The 16,783-nt window shown below is 37.5% G+C and overlaps 4 protein-coding genes and 1 pseudogene across 4 annotated transcripts; 3 read left to right on the top strand and 2 right to left on the bottom strand.

Moving 5' to 3' along the window:
* Window positions 1–4,774: 4,774 nt before the first annotated feature.
* LOC119615888 (histone H2A-like) lies at window positions 4,775–5,316 on the top strand. The gene has a single exon (XM_037971865.1). It carries the CDS (start codon window positions 4,848–4,850, stop codon window positions 5,220–5,222), a length of 375 nt encoding a protein of 124 aa, XP_037827793.1. The 5' UTR covers window positions 4,775–4,847; the 3' UTR covers window positions 5,223–5,316.
* Window positions 5,317–6,877: 1,561 nt separating this feature from the next.
* On the bottom strand, window positions 6,878–7,337 carry LOC119615887 (histone H4). The gene has a single exon (XM_037971863.1). The coding sequence runs from the start codon at window positions 7,258–7,260 to the stop codon at window positions 6,949–6,951; it is 312 nt and encodes a 103-aa protein (XP_037827791.1). The 5' UTR covers window positions 7,261–7,337; the 3' UTR covers window positions 6,878–6,948.
* A 2,347-nt stretch (window positions 7,338–9,684) lies between these two features.
* LOC119615890 (histone H3-like) lies at window positions 9,685–13,200 on the top strand. The gene is made up of 2 exons (XM_037971866.1): window positions 9,685–9,947; window positions 12,743–13,200. The coding sequence occupies exons 1-2, from the start codon at window positions 9,685–9,687 to the stop codon at window positions 13,155–13,157; spliced, it is 678 nt and encodes a 225-aa protein (XP_037827794.1). The 3' UTR covers window positions 13,158–13,200.
* Window positions 13,201–14,527: 1,327 nt separating this feature from the next.
* On the top strand, window positions 14,528–14,986 carry LOC119615886 (histone H1-like). Its single transcript, XM_037971862.1, has one exon. The coding sequence runs from the start codon at window positions 14,606–14,608 to the stop codon at window positions 14,984–14,986; it is 381 nt and encodes a 126-aa protein (XP_037827790.1). The 5' UTR covers window positions 14,528–14,605.
* Window positions 14,987–15,570: 584 nt separating this feature from the next.
* On the bottom strand, window positions 15,571–16,003 carry LOC119615889 (annotated as a pseudogene).
* Window positions 16,004–16,783: the final 780 nt, after the last annotated feature.

The raw sequence follows: 16,783 nt of genomic DNA, 5'->3' as shown, positions 1-16,783 counted from the left end.
TCTAAAAATCTGATTGCCATTTCCACCATGAAGACATCAACCCTATCAAAATCTATAGCCCTATATACAGACACGCAGGACGGTCTGTGGAGGACACCATCAGGTCCCAAACGGGGCCTCATACCCAGACATGCGACCAGCACACTTCGCTCCCATCTCCGGAGCCTCTCCATCTGGCTTGATGAAATTCCAAACCAAGCTGGAAAAGCGTAAGAGATGAGTGGACGAATTATCTGCCTATAAATCAAGAGCCGTAATCTCCTGTCAAGGCCACCTTTACGCTTCAGTATCCTCTGATAGGCAAAGAACATTTTCTTAGCCTTTTCCAGAGTGTTGTCAATATGACGATAGTATTCAAAATTCTCGTGGAAAATGACGCCCAGATACTTCATCCTATCAGAGGCACCGATCAGCTGGCCGCCTATGGTCAAAGATGGCACATATGACCTACAGTTCGGATAGATATATTTACGTCGTCCCTTGAACATCACAGTCACAGTCTTACTAATGTTCAAATTCAATCCCCATTTCACAAAGTAGTCCGAAAGTACTCCTAAATAGTCATTCAGTCTTTTGTTAACAGTACGTGCTCTGGCTCCCGAAGAGGCAACCAGAATGTCGTCAGCATAAATCAGTAATAAATGTCCCTCAGGTGGTTGAGGTATATCGGACATAAATATATTGTAAAGCACAGGGCCTAGTAACGACCCCTGCGGCACTCCCGCAGTAATGGAACCCCTCTCCGATAATGCCTCCCCTACTCTGACCCTATACAAACGGTCCCTCAGGAAGCTGTCAACCATTCTACAAACACCAGCACCAAATCCCATGCCCATCATCTTATAAACTATGCCATCTTGCCAGACCGTATCAAAGGCCTTGGCAAAGTCTAAACTAACCGCCATCGTTGGACATCGATTATTCAATCCTCTCGACACATAGTCCGCGAATACCATCAAGGCATGGGAAGTGGAGTGGCCACTTCTGAAGCCAAATTGACAGTCCTTGATCACGTCACCGTCCAATAACTTGTCATTTATCCTGTCAAGAATAAAAAATTCAAGTAACTTCCCAAATGCCGGAAGAAGAGAAATTGGTCTGTAGTTCCCTCCCTGACCAAGATCAGATCCTGGCTTCGGAATCGGAACCACCAAGGCCTCTCTCCAAGCATTCGGAAAATACCCTATGTTTATGCAGTGATTGAATAATACTGCAAGGAATCTCCACGCGACAACGTCCGTCTTCCTAAGTACATAATCCGGTATGCCGTCCACACCGCTCGACTTCTTGTTGGACCTCCTCTTAAGTGCATTACCAACAGATGCAGCGTCTATAAATCTCATTCCGTCAAATGTCAAAGTTGAGTCAACATTCCTACCGTCAGCAGTAAAAACCTCAGTAAATGTGGTCAAAGGTGTTGTCCTATCCAAAGTGGAAACAGCATTCTCAACAGTTGAACCAAATTGGCCAAAGCGCCCCACCTGAGCAGGGTGATTCACCCGAAAAAAGCAATCTGCAAGCAGATTTGCCTTCCCAGGGTCATCAGAAATAATATTCCCCTGTGCATCCACCAAACTCCCAACATTAGTCCGAGCATTCATACCCGCCGCAGTCTTAACGTTCCTATACGTCCTATTATTGAGTCGAATTCGTCCCAAGTAATCCGTCCAATATTCCCTTTCAAAAACCGCAATTGAGCCCTGTATAATCTTGTCCATGTTCCGTATCTCAGCTCGCAGGATATTACACCTACCAGGTTCCCCACAAGTCCTTAGCGTCCGTCTCAGTCTCTTCTTTGCATCAATGAAATGCATTATATTCGGTGGAAGTTTCATCATGCCCCTACCCCGCATGGTCACCTTCGGTATCGATTCGTCCATGGCATCTAGAAATGCCCTATTCATCGCATCAATACACCCATCAATCTCACTCCTAGAGACATTGCGGTTAGTAGGCAATCTACAGTCAATGAGATTGACAGTAAGTGCAGTCCTAAACTTCCTTACGTCCATTCGGTCATAGTCATATCTAGTCGATTGTACCCTTATCTCACAGTCATCCGTAAATATATCCATCTCCACTGCTTTATGGTCCGACTCAAAGTCTAGTGTCTTTAGTCCGCCCCCAGTTACCCTTATAACGTCAACAGAAGTCATGAAAAAGTCAATGTATGAAGACAGTACTGCATTAATATGTGTAGGTCCATCAGTCCTCTGAATGTCCATTTCCGGGCACGTAATCAAAAAGTCGCGTAGGTTACGGCCGCTCGTATTCGTGTACGGGTCACCCCAATAGGGATGTCTGGCATTGAGATCAGCACCGATCACAACACCACCATCCCTAGCCAGGTCCCGTATGGAGTCAAAGACTCCAGGTTCAAGAATAGTACTGGGTCGAAGATACATAGAGATCACGGTAATATAATCACCGTTCACTTTCCGTATCCTGACGGCAGTACTCTCCACAGAACCTGTATTGAGAATTATCTCTCCGGATTGGAAAGACTCCCTCACCAGCACGGCCGTACCACGTTCACGTCCAATGCGTCTATCTTGTCTATATGTCTTGTACCCCCTTATGTCAAATCTGTGGTGAGAACTTAAACAGTGCTCGACCAATAGTACTACGTCCGGTTTATGTTCCCGTAGGAACAAATCCAAATAATGTCGTCGATGTCTGGAGACAATCGAGTTAACATTAATAAAGATTATCTTCATTGTCCTAGCCATCCTGCCCTAATGTCATCAACATTCCAAGCAAGGCACGTGTCTTGTCCGCGTCATTGTTCAAAGTCTGGTATTCCCTAGCAAATCGTCCAATCTTCCCTAAGCATTTCAAGAAACCACCCCCTAGTAAACGTGAGCAGTCCTTGTCTATCAAGTCATATTGTGCCATAGATCCCTCCAAAGAAAGTCCGGCCCCCGCTAAATTTGCAGATCCAGAAGGCTGCAATACCTCACCAATCGATGCAGATCTAGCCGCCGCTGCGTATGAGACCCCTCTTGAAACCAAACTCCTAGCAATAGGCATGCTAGGAGCACGCGATTTACCCCCAGAGGCCTTTCTCTCATGTAATTTGCGGAGAAGCTCCGCCCTGCGTGGACAGTCATTCGAGCTGGCCACATGCCCTTCCGTCCCACAGTTAACACATTTAACTGGCAAACCGACTGTCCTAGTTACCTGTCCAGTGACAGGATCAGTGGTCAATGTCTCCTGGTTATTATCGCCCTTGCGCGGTACCAGACATTTGCCCGGGCCATGAGACCCCGCACACTTCACACACCTGTATGGCATGTGGCAATTAGATGAAACATGACCGTAGCGCTGGCAATTAAAACATTGCGTGACACCCTTCTTGTCAAACTTTCGAATATATACCTCTACACCGCAAAATGTAGCGTATTTCATAGAACTTCCTAACGTCGGAGTCCCTAGTCATCTTCAATACCCATTTGTCATTGCCTAATCTATTAACGCTAATGACCTTAACATTTATCTGGAGACCGCCCAGATAATCCGTTATCTCCTTCGGCTCAAATGAGCACGGAAGTCCCTCAATAACAACCGAAAGGGGGCGCTGACCCTTAGGGGTATAGGTATAAAAGTCCACCTTCTCCTCCTCGAGTAGACCTTTAACCTTTCCAAAATCATCAAGAGTGCAAACCCCTATGTTTGCAACATTCTTACCTAAAATTTTCATATTATAGTTCTTATGTCCTAATTTACCATCTATACTATTAATCATATTCTTAACATCTATTCCATACGTAGTCAAAACTGGTACAGACTTACTCTCTTTCTTTTGAGCGGCCTTCTCAGTAACCTTCTCTGACCTTCTCGACCCAGCTGCATTACAAGCATCAGCAACTTTCTCCACGTTGGGATTACTAGGCTCCTCAACCGGAATTTCCTCTGCGGATTCCGCATCCATTTCATCTTCACTGGATGACTCAAGGCTTTCAGCTTCATTCACTCTTTCATGATAAATCTTTATAATCTCATCCAACTTCTCTCTCAAGGAATCATTTTCCTTTGTCAAATAATTAATCTTAAATTCAGATTGACTCTTCACCTCATTCAATGTCTTAACAAGTTCATCGTTCTTCTTCAAAGCTTCAGCAAGCTTCACCTTCAACTCTTCCTCATCAGAGGGTTTCTTCCTCTTTTTAGAGGAAGCCACATCATCACCCATTATAGATGATTTATTAATTCAAAAGTTTCATGCCCAATACGGGTCTTTAGAATTAAAAGTTCACACAAATATGCAGAAAATTGTCAAGATTCTCACTTTCAAATAAATTTCAACTGCCTACTATATACGATAGGCTTCTCAAATTCACACGTACAGTCACTGAAATAACAATGCCTACTATTTAAGTCAGGCTTCTCACTTCTACAAGTATTGTCCTATCAATACGTACTGCCTACTATCAACGTTAGGCTTCTCAAAATCTCGAGCACTATGCCCTATATTCAAGCTGACTACTATACCAGTCAGGCTTCTCAAATTTTCAAGCACTGTTCTCCACAATATCACTTGTCCTTTTCAACACTATATTCACACTTTTCACACTTATTATTCTTGAGTTCTGTTCACTCTCACTGATCACACAAGACTTCTATTCTATTTTTAAAAAATTCAACTCAATATGTACACATTATATACCTTTTTTGTGTGTACAATATACTGGTTTATTTACTTATTATTGTGTGTAGATAATCAACCCCTTAACGTATTACTAGTAAGCAGAAAAAGTATAAATACTCGATTACTTGTGTTGAAATGATATTAGTTTTGTGTATTCAGTGCTAAAGTGAAGTGTTAACTAAAAATAATAAAGTGAAAAATGTCTGGTCGTGGTAAAGGTGGAAAAGTTAAGAGCAAGGCAAAGTCTCGTTCAAATCGTGCTGGTTTGCAATTTCCCGTCGGTCGTATACATCGTTTGTTACGTAAAGGCAATTATGCTGAACGTGTTGGTGCCGGTGCTCCAGTATATTTAGCTGCCGTTATGGAATATTTGGCTGCTGAAGTTCTTGAATTGGCTGGTAATGCTGCTCGTGACAACAAAAAGACCAGAATTATTCCCCGTCATTTGCAATTGGCTATTCGTAATGACGAAGAATTGAACAAATTATTATCTGGTGTAACAATTGCTCAAGGTGGTGTTTTGCCAAACATTCAAGCTGTACTTTTGCCCAAGAAAACAGAAAAGAAAGCCTAAATTAATCAAGACTAAAGAAATAACATCGAGAAAATATAATACAGACCATCGTATAACAAAAAATAGAACAATCCGTCCTTTTCAGGACGACAAATTCATTTTCAAAAAGAGAACAATTTTGTTTTATAAATTACAATTTATTTAAAATATATACAAATAAATTTTAGTTATTTTAATATTTCCCTTTAATAATATACATGCAATACAGTTCTTTATAATTCTCCTATTCTATGAATATTACTTTTATTCTCAAAAATCGTTTAAATCTCAATCATCCCTACTCTTGTTTGTTTTGCTTTTACACAAACAACTGTAGCTACATCAAAAAATAACAATGTTGTTGTTACTGTTTCAATACGAATCTTTGTTTGTATGCCGATGATGGAATTGTTTTCGTGTACACATTTCGTTTTTCTCTACGTACGTACGTTTAGAAATTTGTTTTCTTTTTTTATTTTTTGTATTGTTATATGCGTAACTGAAGCAAAACTAAGAAATTTTATGTTTATTATTTTCTTTGTCAAAACATTTATGCTTAAAATTGATTATAAACTAATAATAAAAATTATCTATTTTTTATTCTATTTAAAAGTATTTTTAATAGACATTTTATTAGACAAAAATATTAAAACTTTTTGAAATAAATTAAAAGTTTTTTCATTCAATAATTTTTTGTTCTAAATTAATGTATATAAAACGACTGATTTCATTATAAATTTTGTGATTTTGTTCTTTGTATTATAAAAATATCATTATTTTGTAGTACTCAGTTAAAAAAAACCTTGAATTTTGAATAATTATATTCTTTAAGTAAATATATTTCCTATTGGGTAGTTTATTTTTCTTAATTTCTCGTTTGTCTTTTCTTTATATTTCTTATTCCTGTTTTCTTTTAATTTGCAAAAACATCTGTCTCATGATCATCCCTTTTACACAAACAAAATACATGAATTCTTATGTATATACACACATAAAACAAACGCTTAAACATTATGCATTGTTGTTGTTATTACTATTTCTGGTTTATGAAAGAATTCCTGTTTTTGTTTCTTTGAATTTGGTTTTGTTAGTATACAGACATATTTTTGATTCTTCTTGTTTGTTCATGTGTTTCGTTTTATGTATACTTTGCATTGTTACGAATACAGTACAGTCTGTATGATTTTTTATTATTTCATGTATATTATGATCGTATATTAGAAATTAATAAATTTAAATTTTTATGACATTAAAATGCAAAACTAATTTAAAAAAATTATTTAAAACGAATTTTTGAAAAATTTCTTATAAAAACATTTCTTAAAGCCGACGGCAAAATATATCGTTTTGCCGTCGGCAAAATTTAATTTTTTTTTTAGAGGTTTTAGTGTAAAGAAATGCATAAATTATAAAGAAATGTGTGAAAAATGTTCATTTAGCAAAATAAATTGTAAACAAACGAAATTTTCTCCACAAATATTGTTTAAAAAAACCAAAAAATAATGACTTTTAAAATATATTTCAATCATACTCAAATAAATAAAAAGTCAAATACTATATATGGTATAATTTTTCATAATTATCCTATTATTTTGGATTTAATAAACTAACGAATTTTTGAATAATATTTAGTAGTTTGTAATAAATAAAAATCTCTTTTAAAATACATTTTGTGGTCCTGAAAAGGACCGATTGTTTTAGTTTTCTATTAAAAATTGTCCGCAAAATATAAAAATATGATGAATGTTTAACCGCCGAAACCGTACAAAGTACGACCTTGTCTCTTCAATGCATAGACGACATCCATAGCGGTAACGGTTTTCCTCTTGGCGTGTTCAGTGTAGGTGACAGCATCACGGATAACATTTTCCAAAAAGACCTTCAAGACACCACGAGTTTCTTCGTAAATCAAACCAGAAATACGCTTTACACCACCACGACGAGCCAAACGTCTAATAGCTGGCTTGGTAATACCTTGGATATTATCACGCAACACTTTACGATGACGTTTAGCACCACCTTTTCCCAAGCCTTTTCCACCTTTACCACGACCAGTCATTTTTTTTTAGATTATTTTTTCACTTAAAACACACTTCACAAATGATTCACAAGAACTAATAATTTCTTAGCGGTGATCACTGGTATTTATACTAAATTTCTGTTCTTGTTCGTTTAACAAATCAACCACCAAATGTACAATACATGGCCACACACCCTTGTTTATTGTTTAGACAAATTATCTATATAAACCGGGTATCTGAAGCGCAGCCAGAATGAAAAAGAGTTGTGATTGGTCAGTCAAAGTGTTAAGTGCTCAGTGCTCAGTGTTATACGATTAGTCTGAAAAATATAAGTACCTTGAAAAAGTGAGAAGCGCAGCCACAATAGTAGGCAGTGATTTGGCTTTTTAAGCCTTGATAATTTGAGAAGCCCATAGGAGGCAACTAAAAGTGAAAAAGGACACTAATTCTTGATTTTTACCCATTGTGTGTAATTTTGTGAACATTTCGTGAGTGAATCAACATTTTTATTATATTGTGAATTGAATTCGATAATTTCGTGCCCTTATCTGGGCTCGAATAGAACTTATTCACCATGGGGGATGATGAGAATCTGAACCCGAACAAGAGGACCCGTTCTGGGGATACCTTGATTGGCCTCCAGCGTATCATTGAGGAGAAGAACAGTGCATATTTGGAACTGAATCATGAACTGGTTAAGATCCGTGAGGAAAAGACAAAATTACAAGAGACTGTCGATAGATTGCAGGAGACTATCGACAAATTATTGAACAGCATTGATGCTAAATTCTCCACAGAGGAGATTGTGACGAGTGAAGACGACATGGTCGTAGAAGAGCCAGTCGCGAAGAAAGTGAAGAAGGCTAAAAAACAAAAGAAGAGCAAGAAATCTTCCGCCAAGAAATCGAAAAGTGAGAGGATCCAGGCTAAAGCCGTAGCTGGTTCTAATGCTGTAGTGGATGAAAGTGCTGCCAAAAAGAGAATTGTTGCTATGGATGTTGCTGCCCCAGATGCAGGTGCTGACGATGACGTTCCTGGTTGCAGTCAAGCTCGACCGGTTTTAGCTGCTAATAGCAGTAATAGTAAAAGTAAGTCGGGAAAAATACCTATTATAACTACATACAATGTAAATGTTAAGGAAATTTCTGATGCTATTGATAAGGCTTTAGGCCACTCTAATTTTAATATTAAATTAATGGGACGAAATGCCACCAATATAGGGGTTTGTACCATTGCTGATTTTGAGAAGCTTAAGGTTTTGTTGACTGAAAGGAAGGTTAATTATTTTACCTACACCCCTAAGGGGTTGAGACCATATTCAGTGGTCATCGAAGGTCTATCTGGGACGTATAGTGTTGACGACGTTAGGGGCTATTTGGATGGTCTCCATATTAAACTTGGTATAATCAGGATTGTTGATTTGGGTAATGATAGGTGGCTTCTGCAACTATCGCGGGAGTCGGATTTGGAGGCATTCTTTAACATTCGCTATATTCTTCGTTGTAAGGTAACTACTAGGAAGTTCAGGAAAGGGGCAATTACGCAGTGCTTCAATTGCCAACGTTTTGGACACACCTCGGCCAACTGCCATATGCCATACCGCTGCGTGAAGTGCGGAGCGTCACATGGTCCTGGGAATTGCAGCATTCCCCCCAAAGCTGATGATAATAGGGAAACCTTGGTTACTGATCCCGCCACTGGACAGGTGATTAGACGAGTAGGTCATCAGGTTAGATGCGTGAATTGTGGCGTGGATGGTCATACCGCTAGCTCTAAGGAGTGTCCGCGTAGAATTGAACTGTTGCGTAGGATTGAGGCGAAGAGGGTGTCTGGTGGACGTCACGAGGCACCACGACCTACCATGGTTTCGAATGTTAGGGCTGGGCTGTCGTATGCATCGGCTGTAGCAACCGGATCACCAGGTCGTGTTTCTTCGGGTGCTGCCGCTACTAATAGTCCAGTTGCCGGACTATCTGGTTCTGGCATTAATTTAGGGGCCGCTATAGGGGAATTTGACTACATAGATAAGGACTGCAGACGCTTTTTTGGTGGAGGGTTGCTTAATTGCCTTGCTAAGATAGGTGGTTTTGCGCGGGAATATCGCACACTGGACGATGACGAGACTAAATCCAGGGCATTGCTGGGTATGTTAATATCATTACAGCGCGATGGCTAGGACGGTGAAGTGTATTTTTATTAACGTGAACTCGGTTGTCTCTCGAACCAAGAGACACTACTTAGGACTGTTTTTGGACAGACACAAACCGGATGTACTGCTTATGGCTGAGCACAGACTTAGTCCCCGCCATAAGCTAGATTTGAGAGGATACGTGACTTTTAGGCAGAATCGACAAAGCGGACGTGGGGGAGGGACGGCTATTCTCGTCAGAGATAGCCTTTCTTGCGAACGAATCTTACTGGACACCGGGACAATAGAGAACACGACTGTACGTATTCATAGGATGAGTGGTGGTACCTTGACTGTGGTATCTTTATATCGTAGGCCTCATGGTGCACTGCTCGCTAGTGATCTTAACCCGATTTTCGACCTCTCAAATGATGGTGGTGTGGTGATTGGTGGCGATCTAAATGCCAGACACTCATTTTGGGGCGACTCGGTGACAGACACGAGCGGTAGAACCCTGCGTGACTTACTTCTGAACAACCCTAATCTGGATATACATCCAACAGATGGCCCTACGAGGATCACTACTCACTCTTCTTCGTACATCGACTTAATTATGACTTCTGTAGATATGGCTCCACTGATGACAGGCAATGGACTTAGGACACTTGACTTCGAATCGGACCATAGGGCGGTGGAAGCTGTATTTAATATAGGGGACTGTGTAGGGCGTATCAGACCGACCAGATTTGACTTCGACAAAATGGACCGCGTACGATTTAATACTATATTATCTAGACAGTTGACCGAAAGTGCGCTCCCTATAGACGCGAACGTGACTGAGGAGGATATTGACCGATGTATTGAGCTTTAGGATTGCAATGGACGCTTCCATTCCTAGGGTCCCTGTGGGTAATAGGGGATTGGGTAGGCTTCCGCCTTATATATTGCGGTTTATTGCGGAGAAGAAAAGACTTCGGAGACTGGCGTATAGATGCGAGGACCCGGGACGGTGTGTTATTCTGAAGGCTGACATCAGGAACCTGGACAGGATAATTCAGGGGGCAATATCTGTATACGAACGTGAACAATGGACGAAATTTCTAGGTAACATACAACTGAACAACAGGACATTCAGGACTGTCAAGGCAGCTGCAGGACTTAATAAACATGTAGGAGTACACGATCTGGTTGGTACAGGTGGTTCGTTGATATCTGACGATGCGGGGAAAGCTGCTTTTTTGGCCGATCATTTCACCGATGTACATCAGAATATTCAAAGCTCGACTGATAACACATTTGCAACGACAGTAAAGGACAGAGTATCCACATTACACGACAGAACGCCCTCGATTATCTTTGGGGATACGATTACTGCGGACGGAGTGGGATTGAACGGACAAAATCTGATCACGGCTGAAATGGTTGGGACTGCTTTAAGGAGGAGGGCCAATAAGAAGTCATGTGGACCGGACGGAATACCGGACATTGTACTTAAGAGGACTCGTACGGAAACTTGGACTTTCTTGGCGATATTGGTAAACCACTGCCTGAACATTGGATACTTCCCGAGGGCATGGAAGAGGGCCTTGGTCGTACCAATACATAAACCCAGATCTGACCCAAGGCAATGTGCCAACTACAGACCAATCTCCTTACTCTCTCCATTTGGAAAACTCCTGGAACGATTTATATTGGACCGAATTAATGATAGGATATCCGAGGATGGCATTCTACCGGACTGCCAATTCGGCTTTAAGGGCGGACACTCGACCACTCATGCATTGATGGTGTTTTCGGACTACGTGTCCCGCGGTTTAGGTAGAAGACACCCCACGATTGCGGTAAGCCTGGACTTTACCAAGGCTTTCGACTCTGCTTGGCAGGACGGAATCATTTATAAGATGATGGACATTGGTTTCGACAGGGGCACTTGCAGGATGGTTAGTAACTTCCTCACGGACAGATTTTTTAGTGTGAGGGTGAACGACACCCGTTCGGACTTGAGGACTGTGACTGCAGGTGTTCCGCAGGGATCTCTACTTGGACCTGTCTTATACAATATATTTTTGTCCGATATCCCTGGGCCACCAGAGGGTGATCTCTTGCTTCTATACGCTGATGATATTTTGTTGGCATCCTCAGGACCCCGGGCTAGGACTGTCAATAATCGTGTGAACGAGTATTTGGCTGTGCTGGCCCCGTATTTTGCAAAGTGGCAGTTGCGTCTGAATATGGACAAAACGGTGGCTGTCATGATTAAGGGAAGGCGTAAGTACCTTTACCCTAATTGTAGGTCTTTCATTCCATCAATTTGGATTGGAGGGGAGTGTGTTAGGGTTTCCGACAGAATGCGATACCTTGGTGTGATTTTCCACGAGAACTTTGAGTTCTACCGACACGTGGACTATATTTTGGATTCCACTAAGCGCACATATGCGATATATAGGGGTATCCTCGGCCGTCGAGGTTTAGATAGGAAGATAGGTCTATTACTCTACCGCCAGATAATCCGCCCTCTCATATCCTACGCCTTTCCAGTCTGGTCCAGAATTTCTTCTGCTCAGATGGAGAGGCTTAGGGTATGGGAGAGAAGGATATTGGTATCTTGTTTGGGCTTACGGCGCAAACTGGGGCCAGATGGCATATACCGGCGTCCTTCATGTAGATCGATCTATGGGGCGATCGACTTTCAGAGGATCGATGCGTTTATGATGGGCACTGGTATTAGATTTCTGGAGAAGGCTCGTTCCTTAGAGAACAGTCTTGTTCAGGGGTGTTTCGAGAGTGCGGGCAATATGGAGTCCATCCAGATGGCCCGATATTTGTCACCAATTGACCTTCTCGCGTTGGATGAGGCTGGGCTTCTTTATGATGGTACAAACCTCTTATTTTATCATAGGAGGATAGGGACGTTGGATGTATGCAATGTGGTGTATAACACGGCGCAATAGGCCATAGGCCAAATCTTTTGTACATATTTCATTCTTATAATTTCTATCCTATAACTTTTGTAAATAATTTTTCATGTTTCTTTATTAGGTATTAAGTTTTGTTTTTTAGTTTTAAGTAAGAATGAGAGCGTCCCTTTTTTTCCATTTTTTGAGGGATTATTTATAGAATTAAACACATTAAATGTAAAATTAATTTAGAATTATAATTATTTAGTAATAGCTAGAAATTTGTAAGTAGTTTTAAGTTTGAAAGTCCATGGAGGATACTTAGTATGTCGGAATATATGTAACATGATTATTAGTTTTAAGAAAACATGTAAATTGAATGTTTTGGAAAATAAATGAAATGAAATGAAATGAAATGCAGCCAGAATATTCTTGTGTGAACAATGTTTAAGTGTGTGTTAAAGAAAAAAAGAAAAGTGACTAACTAAAGTGAAGTGAAAATGGCTCGTATAAGCAAACTGCCCGTAAATCGACTGGTGGCAAAGCACCACGTAAACAATTGGCTACTAAGGCTGCACGTAAAAGTGCACCAGCCACTGGTGGTGTTAAGAAGCCACATCGTTATCGTCCCGGTACTGTAGCTTTGCGTGAAATTCGTCGTTATCAGAAGAGTACTGAATTGTTATTTCGTAAATTGCCATTCCAACGTTTGGTTCGTGAAATTGCTCAAGATTTCAAAACTGATTTACGTTTCCAGAGTTCTGCTGTTATGGCTTTGCAAGAAGCCAGTGAAGCATATTTGGTTGGTCTTTTCGAAGATACAAATTTGTGTGCCATTCATGCAAAACGTGTCACAATTATGCCGAAAGATATTCAATTGGCCAGACGTATTCGTGGTGAACGTGCTTAAGAAAGAAAATAGAGATGATGAATTGTAACAAAAAATCGGTCCTTTTCAGGACCACTGAATAAAATTTAAAAAGAGTGCAATTTTTGATATGATATTTATGTATAAACTATGCTGAATCGGTTCTTTTAAGGGCCAATAAACATATTTATAAAGAGTATTTTATTTTTTGTTGAAACATTATTTTGCCGACGGCATAACATGATATTTTCCCGTCGGCATTGCAAGATGTTTTACCGTCGGCATAACAATTAATTTTGCCGTCGGCTTTTTTCATTTGACTTTTAATAGAAATTATGGATTTTAATACAAATAATATAAATATTATGAAATAATAGTTTAATTTTTTTCTACTTTTAATATAAACAAAGAAATTAATAATATATTTCCATTAAAAAAGGATTTTTTGAAAAAAATTGAAATTTATTTTGTTTAACACTTCATATGTTATTGAAAATAATTTCACAAAAATTGTTTTAAGATGTGTTGAAGAAATTTAGAAAATGAGAGACTAAATATCAAAATTAGAGTTTTTTAATCGAAAATTGAAAAAAACTTGTATTTTCCTTAAAAATGTTTTTAAATTTAGAGTAATTTTTGTTTTCATATTTAACAAAAATTTTTATAAAATTACTTTAGAAAGATATTTATGATATTATAAGGATTTATTGCGAAAATTTTCATTAAATATTTTTTTATATTTGCTTAAATTTGTGGACCAAAAATAGAAAAAATGTAAACAGTAAATATTTAAAGTGACAAAATAAGAAAAACACTTAAGAAAAACTTTTATGAAATTATTTTAGAAAAATGTCATAAATATTATTTGGATATGTGGCTAAAATTTTTTATTATTTTTGATATTTGATTAAATTTATGAAAAAATGTAAACAATGCAAATTCACAGTGGCAAAACAAGAAAAATCACCAAGTAATACAGCAAATTTAAAAATAATTTTCAAAAATCTAAAAATTAAAATTATGAGAATTTTTTTAATCAATCATTTAAAAAACATTTGTAATATTCTTATAAAATCAACTTGGTTATAAAATTTCATAAAAATGTAACAATTTATTGACATTTTATTTACATTTTATGGTAAATGTATCAAAAACTTATCACAAAAATGATGATAAATATTGTTTGACAAAAACAATATGAATAATTTTTAATAAAATGGAATCTAGAAAACCCATACTATCAAGAATAGCAATAAATTTATAAAATTTTTATTAAAAATTAAAGAAAAATAAGAAAAAAGTAGAAAACTTTTGTTGAATTTTACTCATGCTCTCACTAAAAATTTAACAAATTATAGCTATCGACTACTATTAACTTCTCATTATAACAAAGTACCTTAAAATTTCGTGTGTGCACACAATCGAAAAGTTATACTACCATATACAAGTGTGTTTAAAAAAAGTGAAAAAATAAAATAAACAAATACAAAATGTCGGATACCGCTGTTGTTGAAAATACTGGCTCTCCTGTTGCTGCCGCTCCAGCTGCTGAGAAAAAGGCTAAAAAAACTACTACTCCCAAGGCAAAGAAACCATCTACTGTGCCATCTCATCCTCCAACTCAACAAATGGTTGATGCTGCTATTAAAACTTTAAAGGAACGTGCTGGTTCATCTCTTTCTGCTATTAAAAAATATATTGCCAGTACTTATAAGGTAGATGCTCAAAAATTATCGCCTTTCATAAAGAAATATTTAAAAAGTGCCGTAGATAGTGGAAAATTAATTCAACCAAAAGGTAAGGGTGCTGCTGGTTCATTCAAATTGTCAGCAGCTGCCTCCAAAGAGCCAAAAGAAAAGAAGAAAAATTAAATCGTTAATTTTAAATATTTTCAAAAAAAAAAAAAACTGTTTAAATTTCATAAGTTGTTACAACTTCACCTAATTTAAAAATTAAGTATCGATAACACCCTTGCTCTAAAATAGTAAAAATTCATACCATTTTTATTAAAATTGTCAAATTCACAAACCAACACAGTTTGGTTTGTGAATTTGATAAATAAAATCAAATTTTGTCAGTTATAAAATTTGAAATAAAATACTGTTTCATTCGTTTTATTAAATAAAAATAATTAAAAATTTGTCAATAATCACAATAATGAAAAATTATATGTTTTAAACAATAAATGACTCTTTTTAAATGTATTTTGTTTCCTTGAAAATGGCCTGGCCTTTTGTAAAAATAAGAAATCAAACGGAGATAAAAGTAAATTTATTTGGAACAGGTATATTATGCAATAAAAATAATGAAAATTTTTACAATAATCACAATTTTTATTATGTAATGAAAAAATATATATGTTTCAAACAATAAATCACTCTTTTTAAATGTATTTTGTGGCCCTGAAAAGGGCCTTTTGTAATAGGAAAAAGAATTAAACGGCAATTTATGTAAATTAAATTTACTTGGAACTGGTGTATTTGGTGACAGCCTTGGTACCCTCACTGACGGCATGCTTAGCCAATTCACCGGGCAACAATAGACGAACGGCAGTTTGAATTTCCCGACTGGTGATGGTCGAACCTTTATTGTTATTGAGCCAAACGAGATGCTTCAGCGGCAATACGTTCAAAAATATCATTAACAAAACTGTTCATGATACTCATGGCCTTTGATGAAATACTAGTATCAGGATGTACTTGCTTCAATACTTTGTAAATGTAGATAGCATAACTTTCCTTACGCTTGCGTTTTCTGCTCTTATCACTTTTACTAATATTCTTTTGGGCTTTGCCAGCCTTCTTGGTTGCTTTTCCACTTGCTTTAGGAGGCATTTTTCACAATTTAATTAATTTTTAGTAGTTTACACTTCACAAACACTTTTAACACTGTTCACTAATTTTAAAATTCAACTCAATATGTACACATTATATACCTTTTTTGTGTGTACAATATATTGGTTTATTTACTTATTATTGTGTGTAGATAATCAACCCCTAAACGTATTACTAGTAAGCAGAACAAGTATAAATACTCGATTACTTGTGTGGAGAAGATATATAAAGTTTGTGTTTAACAGTGCTCGAGTGAAGTGTTTTAAATAATAACTAAAAAGTGACTTGGAGTTTCAGTTTCAGTTTATTTCCCATAAAAATTCAGTTAATTACATTTAGGTTATTTTACAAAACTAAAACAATTAATTCATTTTTCCTACATACTATAGTATCAATAATGGACTTTCTAATATTATCAAAAAATATAGCTATGCTATGTCACTTATTCAAAACATTCTTTTCATTTACGATCAATTCCCCAAAAAATGGGATTAAAAAAGGGATACATTCCAAGCTTATGAACTAACTTATGCCTAATAGCAAAAACTTATAAACCTAAATAAATATATTTACAAAAGGTAATAAAAAGATATTTACAAGAGAAAAGAAATATTTACAAAACAAAATACAATTTCATTGTGCGGTATTATATACCGTATCACGTATGTTCATAGTGTGGATTCTCCTATGGTAAAATAGGAGGTCTGCACTCTCATAGAGGAGGCCAGGGTCAAATCGACAGGTGACAAATATCTAAACATCTGAACAGTCTCCAGATCATTAGCCCTATTAAAGCATTCCCTGACTAGACCGTTATCCAAGGAACGGGCTCGC

The sequence above is a fragment of the Lucilia sericata genome, unplaced genomic scaffold, assembly GCF_015586225.1.
Source record: "Lucilia sericata isolate MDLA Ls3-8-SP2 unplaced genomic scaffold, ASM1558622v1 Contig11149_arrow, whole genome shotgun sequence".
In the NCBI taxonomy this organism is placed as follows: Eukaryota; Metazoa; Arthropoda; class Insecta; order Diptera; family Calliphoridae; genus Lucilia; species Lucilia sericata.
This window is presented reverse-complemented; position numbering and strand designations above follow the sequence as displayed.